We start from the raw sequence: 24,395 nt of genomic DNA on the forward strand, positions 1-24,395 counted from the left end.
CGTATTTTCCATTGTTGCAAATGTATCGAGACATCGGGAACATTATTGTGTTAAACATATGATTTTTTTTGCCTAAATCTTTTGTATTGCCTCTGTACCCAGAAAAGTACGTTAAAAGGTGCTGTCGTATTTCGTGCAGGTATAAATTTGTTACTGGTTTAGTGATATATAATGCTATAAACTCCTTGCACTGAGAAAATTCGAGGGTTTAGAAGCATACATTTAAAATATGTAATTTAAAATTATTAGAGCTAAAATGTGCTTCTAAACAAAAGTAGAAACGTTGTGATAGCTGTTCCAAAATATAATATTATTTAAATATTTTTATAAGTATGATTTGCTATTTACAACGTTTTATGTGAATTATTAATTATACAGTTTGAGGAAAGTTCATTTTTCTAGTTACTGTTTTTTATCACATTTTTTAAATTTATTTTTTAGGACACTAAAATTGCAAAAATTAGAGAGTAAACAAAAGCTTTAAAATTTTTTTGAATACTTCGAAGATATTAAATTTTTAACAATTTTGAAATTTTTGAAAAAAAAAAGATTTTTGTAAAATATATGATTTATTTCATATTTTGAAATTATATTAAAATTTGGATTTTTTTTTTCAAAGTAATCGCAATGCGTAGATGTTTTAGAAAAGAAATGCAGCGTCGCTGTCTAATGAAACATTATAAATTTTAGTACGGAACCCATAGAAATGTAATCAAAATTGTTATTTAAATTCTCATCGAAATATCTGATAGTTTGATGCGCAAATGTGTGTTCATTTTTGGCCAAAAAATGGCGTTTTATTACTTTTTTCAATGGATCTCCGAAAAAGCTGTTTCCCAAAAATTTCATCAATTCGTTAATGCAAGTAAAATGTTTTTTGAATCATTCAAATCGTAAATTCTATTTTCTCATAAACTGAATTATCATTTTGGCACTTTTTGCTTCGTATTTTCGAAGCAGCTGGGCCTGCCTTGTCCAAAAACTAATCAGCACGTGTCAATAGGAATCGAATGTTTTTTGAATAATTCAAATCGGTGTTCTTGAAATCTTAGACGAAAAATTGTATCCGCGCATATATACACACACATACATCATATTTTCTAAGCTATGCTAAAATGTTCAGAAAACTTTGAAACGTAAAGATATAAAAATTACAATTTTTGTTTTTTATCTTCCCATAGGGTATGTTATTATAATCGTCCAAAAATCGAAATTGAAAATTTTTACATTTCTTAGCGTTTTGAAGGTTTCTGAACATATTGGCATACCTCAGAAAAAATGGATGTGTATGTGTGTGTGTGAATGTATGTATGGATACAATTTTTCGTTCACGTTTTCGGGAGCACGGATCAACCGATTTGAATGGTTCAAAAAAATTCGATTTCTATTGATAGGGAGATGTGCTGATTAGTTTTTGGCTAAGGCAGGTCCAACAGTTACGGAGATAAAGAGCAAAGAGTGCAGAAAATAGAAATCGAGTTTTTGAGTGAACGGAGTATCCGATTTGAATGCTCTAAAAAACATTCGATTCGTAATGACGGGGAGAAGTAGTGATTAGTTTTTCGCACTGGCAGGTTCAGCTGTTTTGGAGATACCGAGCTAAATGTGCAAAAAATAGCAGTTTTTGTGAGAATTAAGCATCTGATTTGAATGATTCAAAAAAACTTACTGCTTGTACAAAATGATTGCCTTTGAAAAAAAAAATATTTCAATTTTTTTTTTCTTAATTTTTTTTTTCTGTATCGAAAATAATTCAGATTTTAATTTTAATTCTGGCTAAAGTTCTAAAGCTCACTTATATACTTTAAATAAATAATTTTAACTTTTGTAATTCAGTTAATATAATTCTTATAAATATTAGACTAAGTAGACAATTTTACAGTATTTTGTTACGGTACGGGAAGTTCCAGCAATTTACCTTAAGGGACGATGCCATACACAACTAGTTTTTTGCTATTACTATAACTTACCCTAAAGTTTTTAATGAATCTTTTTATGATAGAGCTTATCATATCGAAAAGTTTTGCAACTTGCCTTAAGGCAAAATACCACTTACACTTAGTTCATTTATGTTGATCTCTAATTGATTTGATTAAACAAATTTGTATTTTGCGCGCTTCGAATCTGAAGGCGGGCTAATTTGACGAAGATTCGATATCAAATACTGAATTGTGATCTAAATGTTCAATGTACTGTTTTTTGGGCATTGCTGTAATAATTTCGATAGTGATTTCCCAGTGAGAATTCCTGCTCTTACGGTACTGTAATTACGTAGGACTATGAAGCTACAAATTTTCTACCTGAATTTATTGTTATACGATATTGTTTTCGTCCTTTCCGAGAGCGTTCAGCGCACATTCTCACAAGAGTTCGTTCGTTGTGGAGGGGATGCGCGGTTGCTTCTTATTGGATGAACTTCGAAACGTGCCGATTCTGCAAACGATATTCGTACCTTTCCAGTTTAAAAAAGATTTTTTGGCGGAGTAGTTGGTCTAGTCAAGCTATGTGATTTATCTATTTCTATTTATAAATTATTATTAATTATAATTATAAGCACAGTTTTCGTTTGTGACAACGTGAGAATTACGATTTCGTGTTTATTTCAAAAGCATTGGACATGAGTAACAGGTAAGTCGAAGATGATTGAAGAAACTAATGTCGGTTGTTGGGTTTTCTATTAGATTAGTGCGTAACTACCTTAAGTTGATTAATGATTTATGACACTTTACTGGTGTTACTTTATAATTTATTTTAAGTTGCAATGGGTTAGTTGAAAGTATATCGTTGAATTTAATTCTAACCCATATAAGAGAATGTACTTACCAGGTAGAAGTACATCATTGCTATAGATCAGTTTTTACTTTAGTAAATTTATGCATATTTCTAGAAATTAGTGATTAGTTATTACTTTATTATCATTTTTCATAAAAGAAGGCAAGTTGCTAGTTTCTCGAGCTATTCTGCAAAATTTGAATTTGTTTTTCTAATAATTTAGATTGGTCATATAGTATTATTATTTTGCTTGAATGTATTTAATTATAAAGAATATTTCGATTAATTTATTGGCTCCTGTCTTTGGTAATTATGTCTTGTCTTTATACTAGTTTCCTAATAATTTAGATTGGTCATATAGTATTATTATTTTGCTTGAATGTGTTTAATTATAAAGAATATTTCGATTAATTTATTGGCTCCTGTCTTTGGTAATTATGTCTTGTCTTTATACTAGTTTCCTAATAATTTAGATTGGTCATATAGTATTATTATTTTGCTTGAATGTGTTTAATTATAAAGAATATTTCGATTAATTTATTGGCTCCTGTCTTTGGTAATTATGTCTTGTTTTTATACTAGTTAAATGGTAATTGATGATACAAAAATTATTTTTTTTAGATCAATAGACATATCTGACAGAGAGGACCGTATGCATGGATTGTCTAAATCTTGGTTCCTGGTGGAATGGGATAATTCTGATGGCCCGAACACTTACGCTGTTGTTAATTGGTCCAGCTTGGTGGGACAACCAGCACGATCAAAGCTTTGTACTGGTAAAACTGTTATTGTAAGGAGAGGGAAAGATATGAAGCAAGCTGTTATTGTAATTATGTCTGGTAAGTTATTACTTAGTTTTGTAAATGTAAAGTAGACATAAGTAATAATCTCATAATTAATCTTGAACTAAATAAATTATAATATTTACACTTACTTTTCTGGTATATCCTTAGATGACAAAAGGTTCTTAGACACCGAATTGCAACAACTGCGCTCTATTGCAGCGGCCAATCTTCAGAACAAAGGCGAGGTAGTGTGGATTCTTCAATTATTAACTAAATCTATATATATAAAAATGTAATATGATTTTGATAAAAAAAAATATTTCATTTTGTTTTAGTAATTTTTTTTTATTTTAAATTAAAGAAAGAAATAAGTAGTTCATTTTTCTAAACCCTATGACTTAAAATTGTGCAAAACAGTATTCAAAATTATTATGCTATTTTATATTAGTGAAAATTATAGAATAAATCATTATTTTCTTTGTAGGTGAACAGAAAGAGACGAAAATTGCACTTGTCAGCTGATAGTCAATCAGATTGTATGTCAACTTCTAGACTGTGCTCACCATCACCACCACCCTCAAATCTTGCACCAACACTTCATTTCAACAGAACTGCTCCTCCCATGACTTTTGATCAGCAGACGCAAACTGAATCAAAAATTTTCATTGACAATAATGTTACTGTAGATAATTCTATTTTGTTAGAAATAAAACAAAATCAACTTTTTTTGAAAGAGGAAATACTAGGTATGATTTTAACATTCATTTTAATGATTAATTAATAATATAATTTATTTTCAGAATATCAAATTAATCATACTTATATAGCATAGGTTTTATTAACTTCTTTACATATGATAATTATTTTAGGTTTAATAAGGAAGACCGATCGCCTACAAAATTCTATCAATCAGTTGTTTGTGACACGCAGTGAATTTAAACCACTTAAATCTATATCACGAACAAGCTTATCTCCACCACGAAATAGTACACCAATTAGCGCGAAAGAACCAAGGAAATCATCTATTTCCAATGGTGCTCAGTCGCCAAATGAAAATATAAGTGGTGGTGTTGATTCTGATGCTGATTATGAGGATTACAAGTATCTTAATCCATTAGGCAATTCCCAGAAAATGAATTTGACCTTCAATGGATTTTCAAATAATATAGCTAATCTTCACGTGAAGCCTTGGGAGTCAGAAACTTATCCTAATGACATGGTGAGTTAATTTATATTGAATAAGTCCTTAAGAAAGAAATCTATAAGTAATTGTTTTCTCTAGTTTATTACTTTTGAGTTATACTTTAATGACCATTTTATAAATGCAGTCTTTTTTTATAAACTTTTAATGTTATTCATTATTCCAATAACTATTGTAATATTGTGTTAGGTACCTATTGGATCAGGAAAAACATTAGTGCCATTGCATGTGATGAATCAAATTAATTGGACCTCGCATAGCAATGCGACTAGGAGATTAATGATGGCGCTCTTTAACAGGCACACTCTTGCTACACATACTCTCACAGGAAAGGCTTCACCAGGTAAAGAGATACTTTATTTAATTTATTTTATTTTCAAATTTAAAATTAATCTATTTTGCCACTGACAAATATCTTAAGCTAAAAATATGCTAACTTGTAAACAATCTGTATAACTATAGAGAATAGTATAACTATAAAGAATTGTAACTGTGTTTTGGAGTTAGATTTGGTTTCAGTTATATTATCTCAAACCTTTTCTAACATCACGTAATTGGATTTGTTTTAGTATGACTAATGCATAATTTACAGATTGTAATATTCATGATGCTTTATTTATCTATATCCTGCTTGCGAGAATCTATGAAAGTAGTCATTACTTTAATTTTTTTTTTAAGTTGTAATTAAATATTTATTTTGTTGCATGTTCTACATAATTAAATACATCTATAGCTTTTCCATTTGTGTTGGCATTTGTATAATGGTCAAGGGTTTAACACTGTTCTCGATAAGTATTGCAATAATATAAGTTTTATTGATTAATTTATAATTTCTTCTAGCTTTTAATGGTGCCAATTCAAAGCCACAGAAGAGGCGTTTGGATCCGTCAATTATCTGTGATATAATAGAAACCGTGTCAAAATATTGTGGTGTGAAGGAGAGTGTAGTTCGAAGTGCAATCACAACTAAATGCGCAGACGAGAATAAAATGTTAAGAGCCAGGAAAGTAAAGGAAGAAGTTAGCAACGATGAAAATAAAGAACTAAATGATGTTGCTATTTAAATATATTTATTTATTTTTAGCATCACTAGTTCAATAATATTACATAGTATAATATTGTACTATAAGTTGCAATGAAGAGTAGAAACTGAACTAGATTTGGTGCTAATTTTATTTTTGTGATGATACATGATTTTTTAAGACTGATCTTTTATGGTAATTTTATATTATTCCAAATATTTATGTGATTTTGTTGTATATTGTTTTGAACTTCTATTTTTGTAGATGTTATGTACATTTGTTATTTTGCATGTGGTTCACATAAAAATATTTTACAGTATTGAGGCTCATTTTTATTTCATTTGTTTTAGAAATAATTATCTAGGAACGACTTTGTTGGTAGATTTCCAAAATGACGCTTTTCTGTTAAAATCGGCTTAAGTTCAGGCCAGACAGATGAACCCTGTAATATATAATTTTTACATAAAATCATAATTTTATTAAATGTTGGAACTTATTGAAAATAAAAACCTTTTGCATAAAATAAAGTATTAAGTATTAATACCTCAAAATAATTACAACCTTCCCTAGGAAACACATTGCTGATATTGTGTATTTTTATATAATGTCTTCTTTCACGTCGTCTCCAGTCACATTCTTCCTTCAAATTTTGGAAAGCAAAACTTATTGGGACATTCATAATTATGTATTTTTTTTTTTTTTTATTACGAATTATATCTAGTTGTTTTGTTTTGAACTTTTGAATTTTTAATATGTAGTAGACTGAGGATTGGCAGTATTTAAACTTTCATTTTAAACAGTATTTAAACAATTGTCTGGTAATATTAAGATATAAACTGGTAATTTACCAGTTTTAATTCTTTTAAATTGGTATTTTCAGATTATAGTGCTGAAAGGATATTGCACATTGTCATAAAAAATTAGCTCATCATTATTGATATATGACATGAAAATCAATATTACAATTGTCATAATAATCACTTTTTAAACCATCATAGTTAGTTTATTTTCAAGCAGTTTGTAGTAAGTATGTTGTTGCGTATTATTTTAATATTAGCAGGAATTTACTAATATTGTTTCATATAATAAATATAATAATAAATAATATAATTATTAACGTTTGTGACAATTTTCTTAAATGCATGTATGTATTTTAATTTTTTTGTTTTGTATGGATCACCAACAGAATCCTAGCTGAAAGTTTTTTTAGAGTACATATTATATTTTAACATATTATTAATCATATGTTTCATATCTACTATTAATTTTTTTAAATGTTTATGCCCACAAATTTATTCATTCATGACATTCTTTATTCATTCATAACATCCTTTATTTTAACTCGTGTATATAAAATAGGTTTCTTGGGTTTCAAGTACTATATATTGTTTACTCTTTTAAAAATCTGATAATTTTGTAAAAGTACAAATTACTTTTGAATATAAAACGCACTTAAAATAGAAGAAATGTGAACTTTCAATTAAGGGGTGTTTGAAAAATTATTGAAGTGCTTTTATGAGAGTTTTACAAAAAGTTTTCTTTAGATTTTGTTTCTAAGATTTTAATTGCAAAAGATGGATAAAATAATAATTAACTGGTAGTGCTCTGTTACAGCCTATGTTCTATTCATGGTCTATTATTATAATATTATCTAGGGTTATTTTCATTCAAACTCAAACGACAAAATTCGCACATAACGGTTGCGGATTTGAATTAGTAGAAATATGTTTCAACGGTAACTTCACACCTCACCTGACACTGCTTTTGTAAAACGTCAAAATTCTCAGATTGTTTTAAACCTTGGTTATGTTACAAATTCTTTTGATGTCCGTGTCATTTGTTATTTATTTATTCGTCGAAAGCAGTTAAATAATAATATAGACAGGAAGGCATGCTCTTCTGTTTTATATTATTAGATATATTTATTTAATCCAGGATTAATAAGATTGGAACAAATGGAAGCAGAGCACTTGTTGCTCTTTACATATACAAAAGTGAATAAATTAAGAATCATGCTTATCAAGTAAACTGAAACATTTCCTCTTAAAGAAATGTTTGAATTGAAAAATGTATTCTGTTTTCTTTGTATTTTTAACCGGAGTCGTAATCGGTCTTTACTTCGCCTCAATAGCTATTCAAATTCATACCACAAAACCGAGAACTGTTCCTAACAATCGCCACTATATTAATGTTAAAAATAATATATATGATGATTGGTTCCGCAAATCAACGAATTTCAATAGAAAGCAAATATCAAATGACGATCTTTTATATGGACATGAAGAATATAGCTTAGAGTCATCGTTTTTATTTAGCCAAGTGCCCATTCTCTGCGCAATGAAAATTAGCAAAATTAAAAATGCAATTGCTGCAAATAACACATGGCTAAGACATTGCAATGAACAAATGTTTTATGAATTGCCACCTAGAAATATCAGACATGCTAATAATTCACTAAAATTCAACAATTCGGTATCTTCATCTTGGCATTTGCTGTGCAATACAATAATTCACATACAAAATACTTATAAGAATAAAGTAAAATATGTTATTTTTGTAAATGATGATACATTTGTGATCCCTGAAAATTTGAGAATGGTTTTAGCAGGTTTCAAAAAAGAGTTTTACGTTTATATGGGTCATGCTATTATTTTTTGGGGTGTCACATACAATGTAGCGCAGTCTGGAATTGTTTTGGGAATGAATGTTATTGAAAGATTATCACATAAGTTTAAAAACAATGAAGAATGCCAAAATAGTGGAAAATATTGGAAACAGGAAGATTGGTATTTAGGTATGGTTAAAATTTGGAATAAATTTTATTATAATCATATTAATGATATTAAATGAATGGAATGTATAATTGAAAATACAGAAAGTAATTTGGCAATATTCACTTTATATATATTACAAATATTTCTTTAATATCGAAATATAATAGTAAACTTTTCAATATTTTTTTTTCAATTATTTATTTTTACCTTAGAAAATTCTAGCTTGTGTATGTATGTAGCTTGTATATTTAAGCAAGATAATTAAGAGGTTTCTCAAACTTTTTTTACAATTCTGAGATTTGTTATTAAAGAAGGTATAAAGATAAATCAGTATTCATATTTGATTTATATATATAACTTTAAAATATTTTTTTTTACTTTATTATTATGTTTTATTTTCAATTTTGTTAGTTCAAATTTTGTGATTGTTTTTTCTGGTGTGATACTGTATGAATTTAAAAAAAATTGCTGAATGATGACACACATACCATCTCGAAACATATAAAATAGTTTATTATTTACATTCTAGATATGTCTCAACATCGAACAAAAAAATCTAAATCTTATATATATATATATATATATATATATATATATATATATATGATGATAGTTTTGTTGACGTTGATATATATTTGTAATATTTTTGCAGCCCAATCGTCGAATTTAACCTTTTTTTAATATAAAAACAAAATTAAATAGAAAAATTATTTATTCCATTAAACGTTTTGACACTTGATGTGTGTCATCATTCAGTAATCAAACCAGGAAAAACAACAGTAAAAATTAATTAATGATGTAAAATTTATTGAACACTAAATTTGTGTAAAAAAATAATATACTAATATATTAATAACGAGGAATTAAAGGATCACATCTATTTAAAACAAATATATTACATAATTTATATGACACTATTTAGTGTATTACACATAGTTTATTTTACAACAAACACGATACACTATATTAATAATTCATTTTTTTTACAGGAAAGTATTTGGCTTCAATGAAAATTTTTCCTGTAAATCCTAATAATATAAATTCTAATAAAAATCTTAGTAGATTTCATGGATACAGTCTTGAACAATCAATGTTTCCTGGATCACAAAAAGTACTCAGCAAATATTATAAAAACTGGATTCATCCCGCAGATTGCTGCAGTTTCGAAACAATTACATTTAATGTTAGTTATATATATATATATATAATAATAATAATAATAATAATATATGGATTATATAATGTTGATTTCAATAGGCAGTTGAAGCTGATAAAATTTACCAATACAATTATTTAATATATGGCCTACATTTATTTACCTCTGGTAAATTTGGATTAGTTCCTGCATTTATACCTTTAACTGAGGAACAAGTAAGTTATGTTTATTTCATGATATAATGTATGTTATATGAATATATAAAACAATATTTCTTATAATTTTTTTTTTCTGGTACATATTGCTTATTAATTTTTCACTGTGCAGGTATGGCGTTCGGCTGTTAAAGAATATTCAGAAACTTTGGACTCTGAAGGATTTATATCATCTGTACAGTATTCAAAGATGTGGGAAAAGACATTAAATAACAACTCCAATGATATAAGAAAATTGAAAGGAAACTAATTTCTAATTTACTACTTTAAATTTTATAGATGTAATTGATTAACTTTACAGTTATGCTAACATTCTATGCTTTACTTTTTAAAATATCTTATAGATTATACATATATGAATTAACAGGGTTGAGGAAATACTAGGTGTTTCCTTATTTATTAAATTGATTTTCTTATTGATAAAATTTATTTCGGCCTTATGTAACAGTTCTTTGAAAATTGGGAGTATTTAATTTATGTTATTACACTATATTTTATTCAAATATTTTGTTTATATAAATACAGAGCTTTAATTGACGTGCAATAGAATAAATTTGAGTCTTTATGTACTCAGGTGCAGATTCTTTTGTATGAAGAAAAATTATATGAATTTGTATTATATTTCAATAATTGTATGCATGGTTGTATGAAATCTAATCCGTCCACAGATATGAAATAATTTATTATTGTAGGAAAGAAAAAAAAGAAATAAATCTAAAGTTTATCTACTGTTTTTTTTTATCATATTCACTGTATAATGTTGTAAATACATTATAATAAATAAACTGTTGTAAATACAAATAAAAAAATTAACTTTCTTACTTTTGTAGTTGAAATGTATTTTATTCTAGCTTTTTATTATAACTTTCTGATGTAAAATGTACCTTATTCTTAATATCATTATTATAGATAAACATAAATATATATTTTGCATAATAATTTAACATATTGTCAATACATGTCTAGGGCATATTATTATTAATCATTATCATTCATTCATATCACATCAAACAGAAAGTTCCAATATTTGTTTAGCTGACAATACAAAATAAAATATTTCTTATGGCCACAGTTCAAAATTTTATCCAAACTCAGAGAAACTAAATCTTGCTCCACAGGCATCAGTCTTCTTTTTTATTTTCCTGAAGGAGCTGATTATTCTCATCTTTGTTTGAATTTCCAGCTCCTCTACAGTATCTTCTATAAGCGCAGTTAGGCAATTGATCAGGATCCGTCACAAATTTCCCAACACAGCGTGTAGGAAGAGATACTCTAGGTGGGAATACATCCTTCACCAGCCTTCCCTCCGAGTACATTTGCTTAGCTAGTTTACGAACCGATGGCTGGCCCCAACCTTGTCCGAAACTAGTTTTTGTAGCACTTCTTGTTGTATTTAAAAATACAAGAAGTGCACATATGTGCTCGCACTGTTTTCGAAGTCGAGTACAGCATGTGCAGAAAGCGTCAACTACATTACGGTTTTCACCAAGCTACAAGAAATAAATAATTTATATGCTAAATCCATTTCATATTTTTCTGATTTATTTCTATTCTTTTACCTGCAATTTCACTTTATATGGCAACGGTGTCGAGCCAAACATTTGAGGTATAACAAAACATGTAATTATGTTTTCTACACCTCTCTTCTCCTCGACTTTTTTCACATAATCCGTGGCGACAAGTTTTTTGGCTTTTCTAAGCGTATTGGCACCAAAGGCGAAACTTGTTTTCACGGGTTCGAAGCCACTTCTTAAAATAAAATCCATCCTGACTGTAAATACAATACATATTAGTAATAACAAACAATATTTAAATTTTGAATTTCATTATTGTTACCTCTGTTATTGTAAACAAATAAAAGATCAATGAAGAGTAAATGTAAGATATAAAAACGACAACAAATTTCTAATAACCTAAAAATGCACGTGTTAGACCAAAACAAATTTTTCCGAGGACAAGTCATAAAGATGAAAGAAGAGCAATGAGTCATATGTAGTTTACCAACATTGAAAATCAACCAAGCCGACTGTCAAATTTTGGCGGTTAATATTCGACCGTGTTTCAAACATTGGTATTACTTATTACATATATTTTGTTGATAATTTTACTGCAATTTGACCCTATAAAAGATCAAGTAATATTATTTTCAATCGTTAGTTGATTCATCATCTCCGTCGGGTGTAGAAGGTGGTTTCTGCATACTACCCCTTTGCCGAACTGTTGAAAAAATCACTTGACATTATGGTAAGTTCTATCATACCATTTATATTTGATTTATGAGTTAATTATATTATACTTTATCTATGAGTTCTCCATAGTTTTAGGAACCATATTTTGTGTATTTACTAGGCTATTATTGTTAATATTATTTTTTAGAGGGAATGCATTTCAATACATATTGGACAAGCAGGTGTGCAGATGGGGAACGCTTGTTGGGAACTCTATTGTTTAGAACATAATATTCAACCTGATGGGCAAGGATGTGAATCTGTTAAACCTGCATCCGAAAATTCATTCGGCACGTTTTTCAGTGAGACTGGTTCTGGAAAATACGTGCCGAGAGCTGTTTTTGTGGATTTAGAACCTTCTGTTTTAGGTGAATTTTGATATTTTGGGCAATAGTCGCATTATACATCCTTCAATTAACATCCTAAATTTTTGCAGATGAAGTTCGTTCTGGTGCCTACAAGGACCTGTATCATCCTGAACAACTTATTAATGGCAAAGAAGATGCAGCAAATAACTATGCTCGAGGGCATTATACTGTAGGAAAAGAAATAGCTGACCCAGTAATGGACAGAATTAGAAAATTAGCAGATCAATGCACTGGCTTACAAGGGTTCCTTGTATTCCATTCATTTGGTGGTGGCACTGGATCTGGATTCACATCTTTGCTCATGGAACGTTTATCTGTTGATTATGGAAAAAAATCAAAATTACAGTTTGCTATATATCCTGCTCCTCAAGTATCTACATCAGTTGTTGAACCATATAATTCAATATTAACAACACATACTACTTTGGAACATTCGGATTGCGCCTTCATGGTTGACAATGAAGCTATCTTTGAACTATGCAAGCGCAACTTATGTATTCAGCGACCTAACTATCCACACTTGAATCGCCTAGTTAGCCAAGTGGTCTCATCAATAACAACTTCTTTAAGATTTGATGGAGCTATCAATGTGGATTTAAATGAATTTCAAACCAATCTTGTGCCCTATCCACGGATACATTTTCCATTAATAACATATGCCCCTATCATTTCTGCAGAAAAAGCATATCATGAGCAAATATCTGTAGCAGAGATCACTAGTGCGTGCTTTGAACCAGCTAATCAAATGGTAAAATGTGACCCACGTCTTGGCAAATATATGGCTTGCTGCATGCTGTATCGAGGTGATATTGTACCTAAAGATGTTAATTCGGCAATTGCAACTATCAAGAGCAAGAAAAGTGTTCAATTTGTTGATTGGTGCCCAACTGGCTTCAAAATTGGAATAAACTGCCAACCTCCTACTTTAGTGCCCGGGGCAAATTTAGCAAAAGTGCAAAGAGCTGTTTGCATGTTATCTAATACAACAGCAATTGCAGAAGCTTGGTCAAGGCTAAATCACAAATTTGATTTGATGTATGCTAAACGAGCATTTGTACACTGGTTTGTTGGAGAAGGTATGGAAGAAGGAGAATTTAGTGAAGCACGAGAGGATTTAGCCGCACTTGAAAAGGATTATGAAGAGGTTGCAACAGACTCTGTTGAGAGTGACGGCGCGGCAGATGATGAATACTAACCTGTCTTTTAATTGTTTTTATTTATAATTCCACTGTGATGTTTTATGTATATTTTATAATTAGTATATTCTGTGAATATACAAGTTGCATTCCATACACTATTTCTCTTTGTACACATTTATCTATATGAAAGATAAATATCTTTGAACTAATACATGCTCTTTGAAAAACCAAAAACATTTATGTTAACATTTGGACTTCTGGGTAAATAAATCATTTAATTTTACTAAAATCTTCTAAAAACAAGTATTTAATAATACTAAAAGATAATATAGAAAAGTTATCAACAAAATATGAATTAATTAATAAAATAATTATTTGTTATTTAAATAACACAAATAAATTGTACATTCATTTATGAAACTGATTGCTATACAATGACCGATTTTATGATCAAATTATATGTAACTGGCATGTGTTAAGAGCAGGTTACATAGTCCCTTATACGTAAATAATCCGCTTAAACGATAGAAATTGAGATTTAGAGAGAAAATTCCCTTTATTTAAAAAATAAACTTTTTGCTTTGATTACATATCATTCCAATTGATATCCTAATATTAATTAATTTATATAACTCAATCATTATTTCGTAGGCTTCTCTTATTTTAAGATGTTCGTTTTATGCAAGAATCTATCGTAATGTTGAATTTAATTGAAAATGCCAAATTTTTCGTTTCAACAATTGCCAAAAGCTAATTATTAGAACGATTCGAACGGTATTTCAATTTTCAAAATCGGTTCAGATTTTTTTTTGCCAAAACGCCCACATAATCAAGGCGTAAGTAATAGTAATCGCAAAAAATCGAAAATGAGCATTTTTGCTTATCTTTAAGTTTCAAAGATTTATGAACATTTTGGCATACTTTAGAAAAAATGGATGTAAGTGTGTCCTGTGTGTGTTTTATAACTTCCCGTAGGGTCAGTTATAGTAATCGCAAAAAAATCGAAAATGGAAAATTTTATATAACTTCACGTTTCAAAGGTTTCTGAATATTTAGGCATACCGTAGAAAATATTGATGTATGTGTGCGTGCGCATGTAGGTGTGTGTGCGGATATAAATTTTCGTCGACGATTTCGGGAACAGCGATCAACTGATTTGAATAATTCAAAAAACATTCGATTCATATTGATAAGGAGATGTGCTGATTAGTTTTTGGCGAAGGCAGGTCTAGCCGTTCCAAAGATACCGGGCAAAAAGTACCAACAACGGTAACTTAGCTTTCAAGAGAACGGAGCGTCCGATTTTAATAAATTAAAAAACATTTTACTTGTATTGATAAGATGAACGAATCAAAAATGTTTATTGGACGTATGCACATCAAATTATCAGATATTTTATAGAGATTTTAATAATGTGTACACATTTTGTGTAAATTTTACTGGGTTCCGTACCAAGGTTATTAATTACGGTACGGGAATAGTTCTAGCAATTTGCCTTAAGGCACGATGCCATGTACAGATATATAAAAATTTTCATTTAGGGGAAGTTAAAAAATCAAATTTGTCAAAATTTTCAAAAAAAAAATAAAGTATTCAAAATTCCTAAATAGCGGTATCGTGCATACACCACTAGTTACAATATTTATGTAAAGTAATAATGTTATGTTCGGTCCTTCAATGCGAGTATCTTTTCCATGCGAATCGAAGTGAAACGTGACGAAGTGGCCAGAAGGCTTATTTAGTTGCATGTGCATCGCTTGCAGTCGCGTTAAGCAGGCACGAGTAAATGATATCACCTATAAGAAAGATTTGCTTGTTTTGATTGGTAAGTTTTACAATAAAATAATTAGAAACTAATTAATTACTTCTATTGAATCACAATTTTCTGTTGGGCGACAGTATCATCAGATTTTATACGAAATAAAATAATAATTTGTATGAAGTATCAAATTTTTCATTTACTCGAAACACAAGAAAATAATTTTGTCGTCGTTTGTTTAAAAACATGAAAGATTATTATGATTGTTTTATCACTATGGGAGCACATCATACTTGGAATTTTCTCGTGGCCTTACGGTTAGCATTACCAGAGAGTCTCTCGATCAGTATTGACAAATATGGATAGCGATATATTTCCAAGTAAGAATAACATTTCGGGGCATTGCTGCATTCTAGTAATAAATTCATCGAAGAGAGATATGCCACCTAATGGGTTTCTTTCTATAAAGCCATTTTTATTAAGAAGTCGCCATAAAAAGGTTTCACTACTATTAGGTAGTGTTTGCTGTTGATAAAAATATAAAAAGACCGCATGATGTTATAGTATTATTATCAATGTTATATAACCAAATTTAAAATTTTGTCAAAATAAACAACATATGGGCAAAAGGGTTTTTTCATTTTTACTGTATATAAATAACAGTATCAGTTTTATATAACACGAGATTAAGATAAATAATAACACAATGTTTTTATCAATTATTAAAATGTGCTATATTTGGTAATATGTAAATGCATTTTTGCATTAACAATTTTAATAACCCTAAAACCAATAAGGCATGGAACAAATCCATTTATAAAAATATCAATCTACAAAAATATTAGTGTTTGTTTATTGTATACATTATGATTCAGTCAGAATAATAGAAATGCTTGTCCGAGGAGTTATCATATATTGCGTAAAATTAATTTTAAATTTTTTATCGGCTTGAATTGATACTATACTAATTGAAAATAACATAAGTTTTTATTAAATATAGCTCACTTAGCAGCGTGTTCGATTCATACGACAGGGATCTTTGGATCGAATTCTGTCATTGACTTGGAATTTAAGAAAAAAAAAGATGTCTATACTTAAATTGAAATTTAATTTCAAACTAGTTGGTATTGGTATTTAGCCTTGAAGCAAGTTACATGAACTTCCCGATATGTGTAAATAATTGACTTAATCAATAATAAACAAATTAATTTATTAGTGATTAGAAGTATTTCGAGAGGATTTATTACACATAATTGAAAACGAACGAACACGTTAACTCGGAGTATTTTCTAAAAGCTAATTTTCACGAATCAATAATTTTCATAATTGAACCAGTTTTCGTAGGATGTTAATGGTATAGTATGTTCATTAAGACCAAGTAATCTATCGTTATACCAAGTAAATCATCTAATTTTAATTTTAACAAACGTCAACAGTACTATTCATTTTCTCAAACTTTGATGAATTTTTAAAATTAAACTACTTGTCGTAAGGCCGTAATATTTCAGTAAGTTCTATAAGACCATGATATACATCGCCAAAGAAAGTTTCATAAAAATCGGCTTAATTTTTTTTTCGACAGTTAATTACAAGAAAACGGCTCGGTAGATTTTCACCTAAAACTAATCAGTATTATTCCCAACAAATACCTTTCGAACAGTTTTTGATTTTCTAAAATCAATTCGGTAGAATGAGCTTAAATGTGGACGAAAAGTTTAACACTCTTTTTCAAATTACAAAGAAAGGGCTCGGCAGATTGTCTCACAAAACTGACAAACTATAGTGCTCATTGAGATACATCGAATGGCTTTTAAATTTCTGAAATCGGTTCAGGCGTTTTTGAGAAAACGTATATGAAAGGTCTAATTTTGACAAATGCCAAAAAACGATACCAATTTTTGCAAACTTTGACGAATTTTTAAAGCTGAACGAGTTGTCGTAGGGCGATAATATTGTAGTATGATCTAGAAGACTATGATATCTTCCGTAAAAAAAAAAATAAAAATTGTCCAAATTTTTTTTTAAACTTTATTACAAGAAAACGGCCCGGCTGATCTTTACCAAAAACTAATCAGCAATATCTTTCGAACGGTTTTTGAATTTTCAGAATCGATTCAGAATTGCGGGCTAAAACGTGGACGAAAATTTTTTCACCTTTCTGCTATTTATAAAGAAACGGCTTGGTCGATCGTCGCACAAAACTCAGAAACGCTAGTCGTCATCGAGATACATCGAATGGCTTTTAAATTTTTGAAATCGGTCGAACCGTTTTTGAGAAAACGTCGATTTACGGCAAAAAATCTGTGCACATACACGCACACACACACACATACACACCCACACATACTTTTTCCAAACTTGGTCTCATTCGATTCAGAATGACTTAAAACGTCGAGAAAACATAAAATTAGCGAATCGGATTTTTTTGATGAAAACATAAACTTCGGGAAGTTAATTAATAATAATTAATAATAAGTAGAATTTGATTTGTTGTTGTTGAGTAGAGTTTGAATAAAAATTAAAAGTAAGAATAGAAATCACAGAATATCGAATAGCTGAGTTGTAGGAGTAAGAAGAAAAATAATAAAACTGGCTGAGATTAAAAGAAGAATGAAGAAATAAAATAGAATGAAGAGTGAAAGGAGTTGAATAGAATTAGAAATTTGAAATGAAAGAGCAAGAATTGAAGAGAGAGAATGAGGAAATCAAAATTGAAGAAAATTATTGCAGGAAATTGAAGAAGAAAATAAGAATAAAAATATAAATATATGGTGTATGGCATCGTGCCTTAAGGCAAATTTGAAAATTGAAACAAAAAAATAAATTTTCGAGAAATTTTGAATTTTTGGGGAAAAAAAAGTCTTTTCTTATTTAAAATCTTTTGGAAATTTTGAACATTTTTTCAAAGCAATCGCACTGCTTTAGCTACATAAAGACGAAATATCGAAGCGCGTAAGCGCCGCGTCGTTGTTTAACGGACAAACGACGTTCCGGAACTCAAAGAAATGTAAAGAAAATTGATATACATTATTAAAATCTTCATAAAATATCTGATAATTTAAATGTGCATATGTCTAATGATCATATTTGACCGCCTAATGTTTTTTTTTTACTTTTTTCATTAGATCTCCGAAACCGCTAGACTTGCCTTCCCAAAAATTTAATCAGTTTTTCATATTGTCAATACAAGTAAAATGTTTTTTGAATTATTGAAATGGGACGCTCCGTTCTCTTAAAAACTGAGTTACCATTTTTAGAACTTTTTGCCCCGAATCTCTGGAACGACTAGACCTGCCTTTGCCGAAAACTAATCGGCACGTCTCCTTATCATTACGAATCGAATGTTTTTTGGATCGGTCTCACCCTGGTTTTAGAACAATTTATACGCCATTTTCATCACTTAAAGATATAGAAGGAAGTATGATCAAGTAAAATTAACCTTTTACGAGCATTTTGTATTAAAATTGAATATATATGATTAATATTTGATAAATTGTAATAATAAAAATCTATAAAATATAAATATGGCAGTCGTTGAGTTGCCTTCTAAATTTCTACTACTACGTAGTTAAGTAATATCACCACATCAGCTCATAAGAAGATTTTCATTGCAGTTCGAAAATAAAAAAGAAATATTATGAGATATTACTGAAAATATGCGAAATTGGTTATATTAATTTCTTTCGAATTAGAAGTTATTGATTAAACTTCAGAGTTTAATTACCAATTAGAAATTTTCGAAACATTTTCAAGAGATTTCAAGAATTTGAAAGTTTTTAGAAAATTTTGGTTAGGTTTTAAACTTTTTGAAGTCAACGACATTCGATAAATCAAGTATTTGCCTTCTTTCAATTAACCAAGCAATTGATTAATCAAGAATTAATACGTTATTTTACATTTTGAGTATAAAGTTTATAATTAAGTTTATTCACTCAGGGTGAATGAAATTATAAAAATATTTAAATACTTGTTTGCAAACCAAGTCTTTGTGCATTCATACTTTATCAGAAAAAGTTTACATTTTATATAATTTATTTAGGTAATTATCAATATTTATAGAAAAGTTTAAAAATGAATTACAATAAAATTCTATTATTACAATAAATAGGGACCGCTGGTTGATTATCACTGATTTTAAACCAACTGAACGCCTGAACATATTTCATTCATCATGAGAACATACACGATTAGACAGTTGCTAAATGTTTAGGAGTATTATTATTCCGTGAATTTTTGCATTGGAATATCGTTTTTTAAATGTTTTTAACTTCCCGAAGGAGAAATTTATGTTTTCATTAAAAAAATCGATTCACTAATTTTATGTTTTTGCGACGTTTCAGGCCGAATAAGACCAAATTTGGAAAAGTAAGATTTTTAAAATTTAAAAGCAGTTATGTGCGACGATCTTAGTATAACGCCGTTTTTTTGTAATTTGGAAAAAAGTGTTAAACTTTTCGTCCACATTTAAGCTCATACTACCAAATCGATTTTAAAAATACAAAAACTGTTCGAAAGATATTAGTTTGGAATGATACTGATAAGTTTTAGGTGAAAATCTACGGAGCCGTTTTCTTGTAATTAACTGTTGAAAAAAAAAATTTTAACCGATTTTTATGGAACTTTTTTTAGCGATATATATCATAGTCTTATAGAACTTACTGAAATATTACGGCCTCACGACTAGTAATTTAATTTTAAAAATTCATCAAAGTTTGAGAAAATGAGTTGTTTTTTTGACGTTTGTTAAAATTAAAATTAGATGATTTACTTGGTATAACACTAGAGTAATTGGTCTTAATGCACATACTAACCCATTAAAGTCCTACGGAACGTGGTTCCATTATAAAAATGATTGATTTTTGAAAATTTGCTTTTAGAAAATACTCCGAGTTAACGTGTTCGTTCGTTTTCAATTATGTGTAATAAATCCATCGGAATACTTTTAATTACTCATAAATTATTTTATTTTTTTATTGATTAAGTCAATTATTTACACATATCGAGAAATTTATGTAACTTGCCTCAAGACAAAATAACAATACCAATTAGTTGAATTTTTTTCCAAGTGATGATGGACATCGCTACTGCTCGATTCCAGATTGACCAGAACAAACTTTAAAAACTATTTGTGTATTGATCCAAATTGATTTACCTAATATTTTTAAGGTAAAAGCTCTTTATTTTTTTTATTATTTTTTTTTATTGGCTCGAGCCAATAAAAACTCGAGCATTTAGCCACCTACATTATTCTATACAATCACATATCCTATACAATCTTCTTTTTCTATACTTCTTAACTTATCTTCATTCTTCTTTAACTATCTTCTCATTTCATCTTCTAACCACATATTTCTTCTTTTTCTATACTTCTCATTTCTTTTTCTAAATTCTTCTCATTTCAATTCATTTTTAATTCTAATTCTCTAATTTTTATACATTTTGATTTTACATACATATCTTTTTTATTACAATTCATAATTCTATTATTATTCCAACTTAACTAGTTAATATTTTTTTCAAATCCTTGCCGGAGAATCGAACTCGGAACCTCCAGCATGTGAATCAGGAACGCTACTCTTGAGCTAATCCCGCCACTAAAAGCTCTTTAATTAATTAGTAATGAAATAATGATAACCTCTGAAATTAATCAGTTCGCATAAAAAAAATAGTTATTTTTATCATATTTTGTATTATTATTTTCTTCTTGAATAATAAAAAGAAATTACGCGAAGTGTAACATAAAGATATGGTTTCAAATGATTACAGCCAGAAACTGTCTTGGCCAAAAACTAATCAGCACGTGTTCTTACCAATAGGAATCGAATGTTTTTTGAAACGATATGTTTTCAAATGATTCGAGCCAGGCTGAGTAGTTATATATTTTTTATCATATTACAGAGTAGTTATATATTCTTGTGTTAATATGAATATTTAGTATTATGCAATTTAGTAATGTGGCACCACAAAATTTTCCGTCTTGCACATTCGTATATAAATGCTTCATTGGAATTAATTAGAATTGGGCTATTTGTTTCAATATATTGGTATAACTTTTATATATAAATGTGCAATAAAAATAAACTATCATACACGAATAAAAAAAATCATTACCGAAATTATACCTGCCTAAACTAACAATAAGTATAAGTGGGTGATTGCATACTTGTCTTTTCCAATATGTGTAAATAATTGAATTAATCAATAAGAATTATGACTTAGCAACTGTTAAATTTTGACGATACGACTTTGAAATTTGGACGTGTTCCATGATTTCAAAATTTAATTAAATCACATTCTGCAAGCTTATAATATTTTAGGATGTCCAAAGTTTTATTAGAATTGTTAAAAAAGAATTTTTAATGTAATTTTTAATTACATTGAAACTGTTCGGTCGAATTTTACCTCATAATAAGATTAACCAGCACGATATACAACTGATATTCAAAATCGTTTCAATATTTTGTGCGAAAAAGTGGGCGGAAAATTTTAAACTTTTCAAATTTAATTTAAAGTCATGAGTTTCACGATGAAAATTATTAATAAATTTGACGAAAGCTGCTTTTTTAGAAGATCGGATAAGGTGTTCCTTTAGAAGTAGCAAAAAATTGCAAAATTTTTTGTCAACCAACGTTTAAGCCAAGAATACTGAACTTTCCTTTCGGAAAGTTAAAAATGTTAAGTATAATTAAATATTAAGTGTTAAATGCAAACTGTTAGATATATATGAAAATTATAATAATAAATGAAGAAAATATGAAATTCCTTTTAAAAATGAACGAGAAAAACCATTAAATATTGTTTTTACAACAAGTCAACTATTGAAAACCAGAACTGAATTCCTTATTTCCAAAATTTAGTATATTAAGTGAAGGTTCATTCTTTGCCGAATATATTCTATCAAACTTGAAAAATTGACTAGTTAATGTATATGGGAATTAGGGGCTTATTGAAACAGGGGGAAAGTAGTAACAGGCGTTTTTCAATAGGTTCTTGAACAGTATTAATTTTTTTTTGCCCCGATTGGACACGTAAACCGTCCTGCATAATATTGTCATAGCTCCTGTTCCGCAGGCCGACACCATATACAAAACTGTGCAGGCCCGTCATTTTTCACAGGCAATGTAAAATTGATCTATCATATAATATTGTATTCGTATTCGGCTTCCCGTGTGATATCACTGTAATTGTATTCTTATCATACTGACTGTAGTATTTATATGCTTACAATTTTCCTTATGATGAGAAAGTAAATTAATATAGTAAATAATAGTAATAACTGAAGAAGTTCAAATAAAACTTTATTTAAACACAAAAGTTATGAACGTGCAGCAAAATAAAAAATAAATGGTATAAAATGATAACCAAGAATTTCATATCATATTTCGTCGTCAATTGCCAATGTAGTGACATTTGTTTCATTTCTGAGATAATTTTGACTTGTAGATATCATGGTTATAAATTAGAAATGGAAGAATTGGAAGAAATTGTGATCGAGTTCAAAGAAATGGAAAGAAATTTTAAGTGAACATCCTAACCATAAATATAACAATTTTATGATAGCTCGCAATAGCGGAGGCATCTGCCTTTGTGTATCGTTTTACCTATTCTATTTTATGCGAACATCAAAATTACACATTTTCAATAAATTTCATTTTAATTAAGTTGCATTCAGGTGCCTGTTTGCCAGTGCTATTGAATGCTTTTCGTTTCATGAAGTTATAAGGAGAGGAGATTATTGTCTTAGGTATTATAAGGACTTAATAAGGTATTCCATAACTATTATGGTTGAATTTCTTCAAATATTTTATGCTTCAAAAGAATTGCAGATTAGGTGTTAAAATTCTTTTTATTTCCAGTATTTTTATAAAATTCTTTATTTTTTGCTAAATTTACAGACATGTATATTGTAAAATAATTGAGATTTTAATAAAATGTACTTCTTTAAAACGTAATATGATAAATTGGAATAACTTTTTAGATTTTCTTACATAAATAATTATTAAGTTTACTCATTAATATGTTACTTTTATGATTGATTTCAGTGAGGATTTTTTTATAAATGTTAATAATAGCTTATAAAATTTTAATCATTATTAACTTTCCGTAGGGTTATTTATAGTAATGGTCTCAAAATCGAAAACGAAAATTTTTGCGTATCTTCACGTTTTGAAGGTTTCTGAACATTTTGGCATACCTAAAAACACGTTTTCGGGCGTACGGATCAACCGATTTGAATGGTTCAAAAAACATTCGATTTCTACTGATAGGGAGATGATGCTAAATGTACAAAAAATGGCAGTTTTTAAGAGAACTAAGCATTCGATTTGAATGATTCAAAACCTTTCTACTTGTATTGACGAAACGATTGCTTTTGGAAAAAACATTTTTTTTTTAATTCCTAAAAAATATTTTTTTTGAATATCAAAAATATTTCGAATTTTAATTCCAATTCTAGCTAAAGTTCTAAAGCTCACTTATATACTTCTAATAAATAATTTTAACTTTGCAATTCAGTTTATAAAATTCCTAAAATTATTAGACAACGTCCTTTATGTTAAATTCGATTGATTGAGTTTTACTTATTGTTAGATTTTTAGTTTTATTTACTTTTCTGTAAACATATAATATTTTATATTTAAACATTTAATAATCAACATTTAACATTCTTCGAATACTTCATTTCAGTTTTCCTTAAGGTATGAAGGTATGAACACAACTAGTTTTTTGTTTATGCATTGTTCAACAAAGTCAGTAAATAATATTAAAGAAAAAATTGAATACTTGTGAGAAGTACTTGTTTTACTCAATCATATAACATTGCCAAATAAAATAATAAAAAAAATAATATATAAAATCGGCGCAAGATTAACGAACGAACTTTTTCACAAATGATTTCATTTTGCGCATAATTGCATTAGAAATTATATTTTGCATACTTTGGAAATGTGAAAATAATAAAACAAGAAGAATTTCCAA

General features: G+C 28.6%; 3 protein-coding genes across 4 annotated transcripts; all 3 read left to right on the top strand.

Annotated features, from left to right (window-relative positions):
- The first annotated feature begins 2,446 nt into the window (after positions 1-2,446).
- On the top strand, positions 2,447-5,902 carry LOC113377887. Its single transcript, XM_026618334.1, has 7 exons — positions 2,447-2,628; positions 3,394-3,611; positions 3,726-3,802; positions 4,042-4,303; positions 4,427-4,776; positions 4,948-5,101; positions 5,599-5,902. The coding sequence occupies exons 1-7, from the start codon at positions 2,618-2,620 to the stop codon at positions 5,820-5,822; spliced, it is 1,296 nt and encodes a 431-aa protein (XP_026474119.1). The 5' UTR covers positions 2,447-2,617; the 3' UTR covers positions 5,823-5,902.
- A 1,740-nt stretch (positions 5,903-7,642) lies between these two features.
- On the top strand, positions 7,643-10,383 carry LOC113378000 (glycoprotein-N-acetylgalactosamine 3-beta-galactosyltransferase 1-like). 2 transcript variants are annotated; one of them, XM_026618485.1, is made up of 4 exons: positions 7,643-8,574; positions 9,544-9,737; positions 9,812-9,925; positions 10,038-10,383. In XM_026618485.1, the coding sequence occupies exons 1-4, from the start codon at positions 7,848-7,850 to the stop codon at positions 10,173-10,175; spliced, it is 1,173 nt and encodes a 390-aa protein (XP_026474270.1). In that variant the 5' UTR covers positions 7,643-7,847; the 3' UTR covers positions 10,176-10,383. The 2 variants fall into 2 exon arrangements, with proteins under 2 accessions (XP_026474270.1, XP_026474271.1); XM_026618486.1 differs by lacking the exon at positions 10,038-10,383 and having other exon boundaries at positions 9,816-9,921.
- Positions 10,384-12,040: 1,657 nt separating this feature from the next.
- Positions 12,041-13,892, top strand: LOC113378140 (tubulin alpha-1 chain-like). The gene is made up of 3 exons (XM_026618663.1): positions 12,041-12,169; positions 12,302-12,521; positions 12,590-13,892. The coding sequence occupies exons 1-3, from the start codon at positions 12,167-12,169 to the stop codon at positions 13,714-13,716; spliced, it is 1,350 nt and encodes a 449-aa protein (XP_026474448.1). The 5' UTR covers positions 12,041-12,166; the 3' UTR covers positions 13,717-13,892.
- The last annotated feature ends 10,503 nt before the right edge of the window (positions 13,893-24,395 follow it).

This window comes from Ctenocephalides felis, unplaced genomic scaffold (assembly GCF_003426905.1).
Source record: "Ctenocephalides felis isolate EL2017-DRISC unplaced genomic scaffold, ASM342690v1 CF-g0.4_SCAFFOLD_01886, whole genome shotgun sequence".
NCBI classification, from domain to species: domain Eukaryota; kingdom Metazoa; phylum Arthropoda; class Insecta; order Siphonaptera; family Pulicidae; genus Ctenocephalides; species Ctenocephalides felis.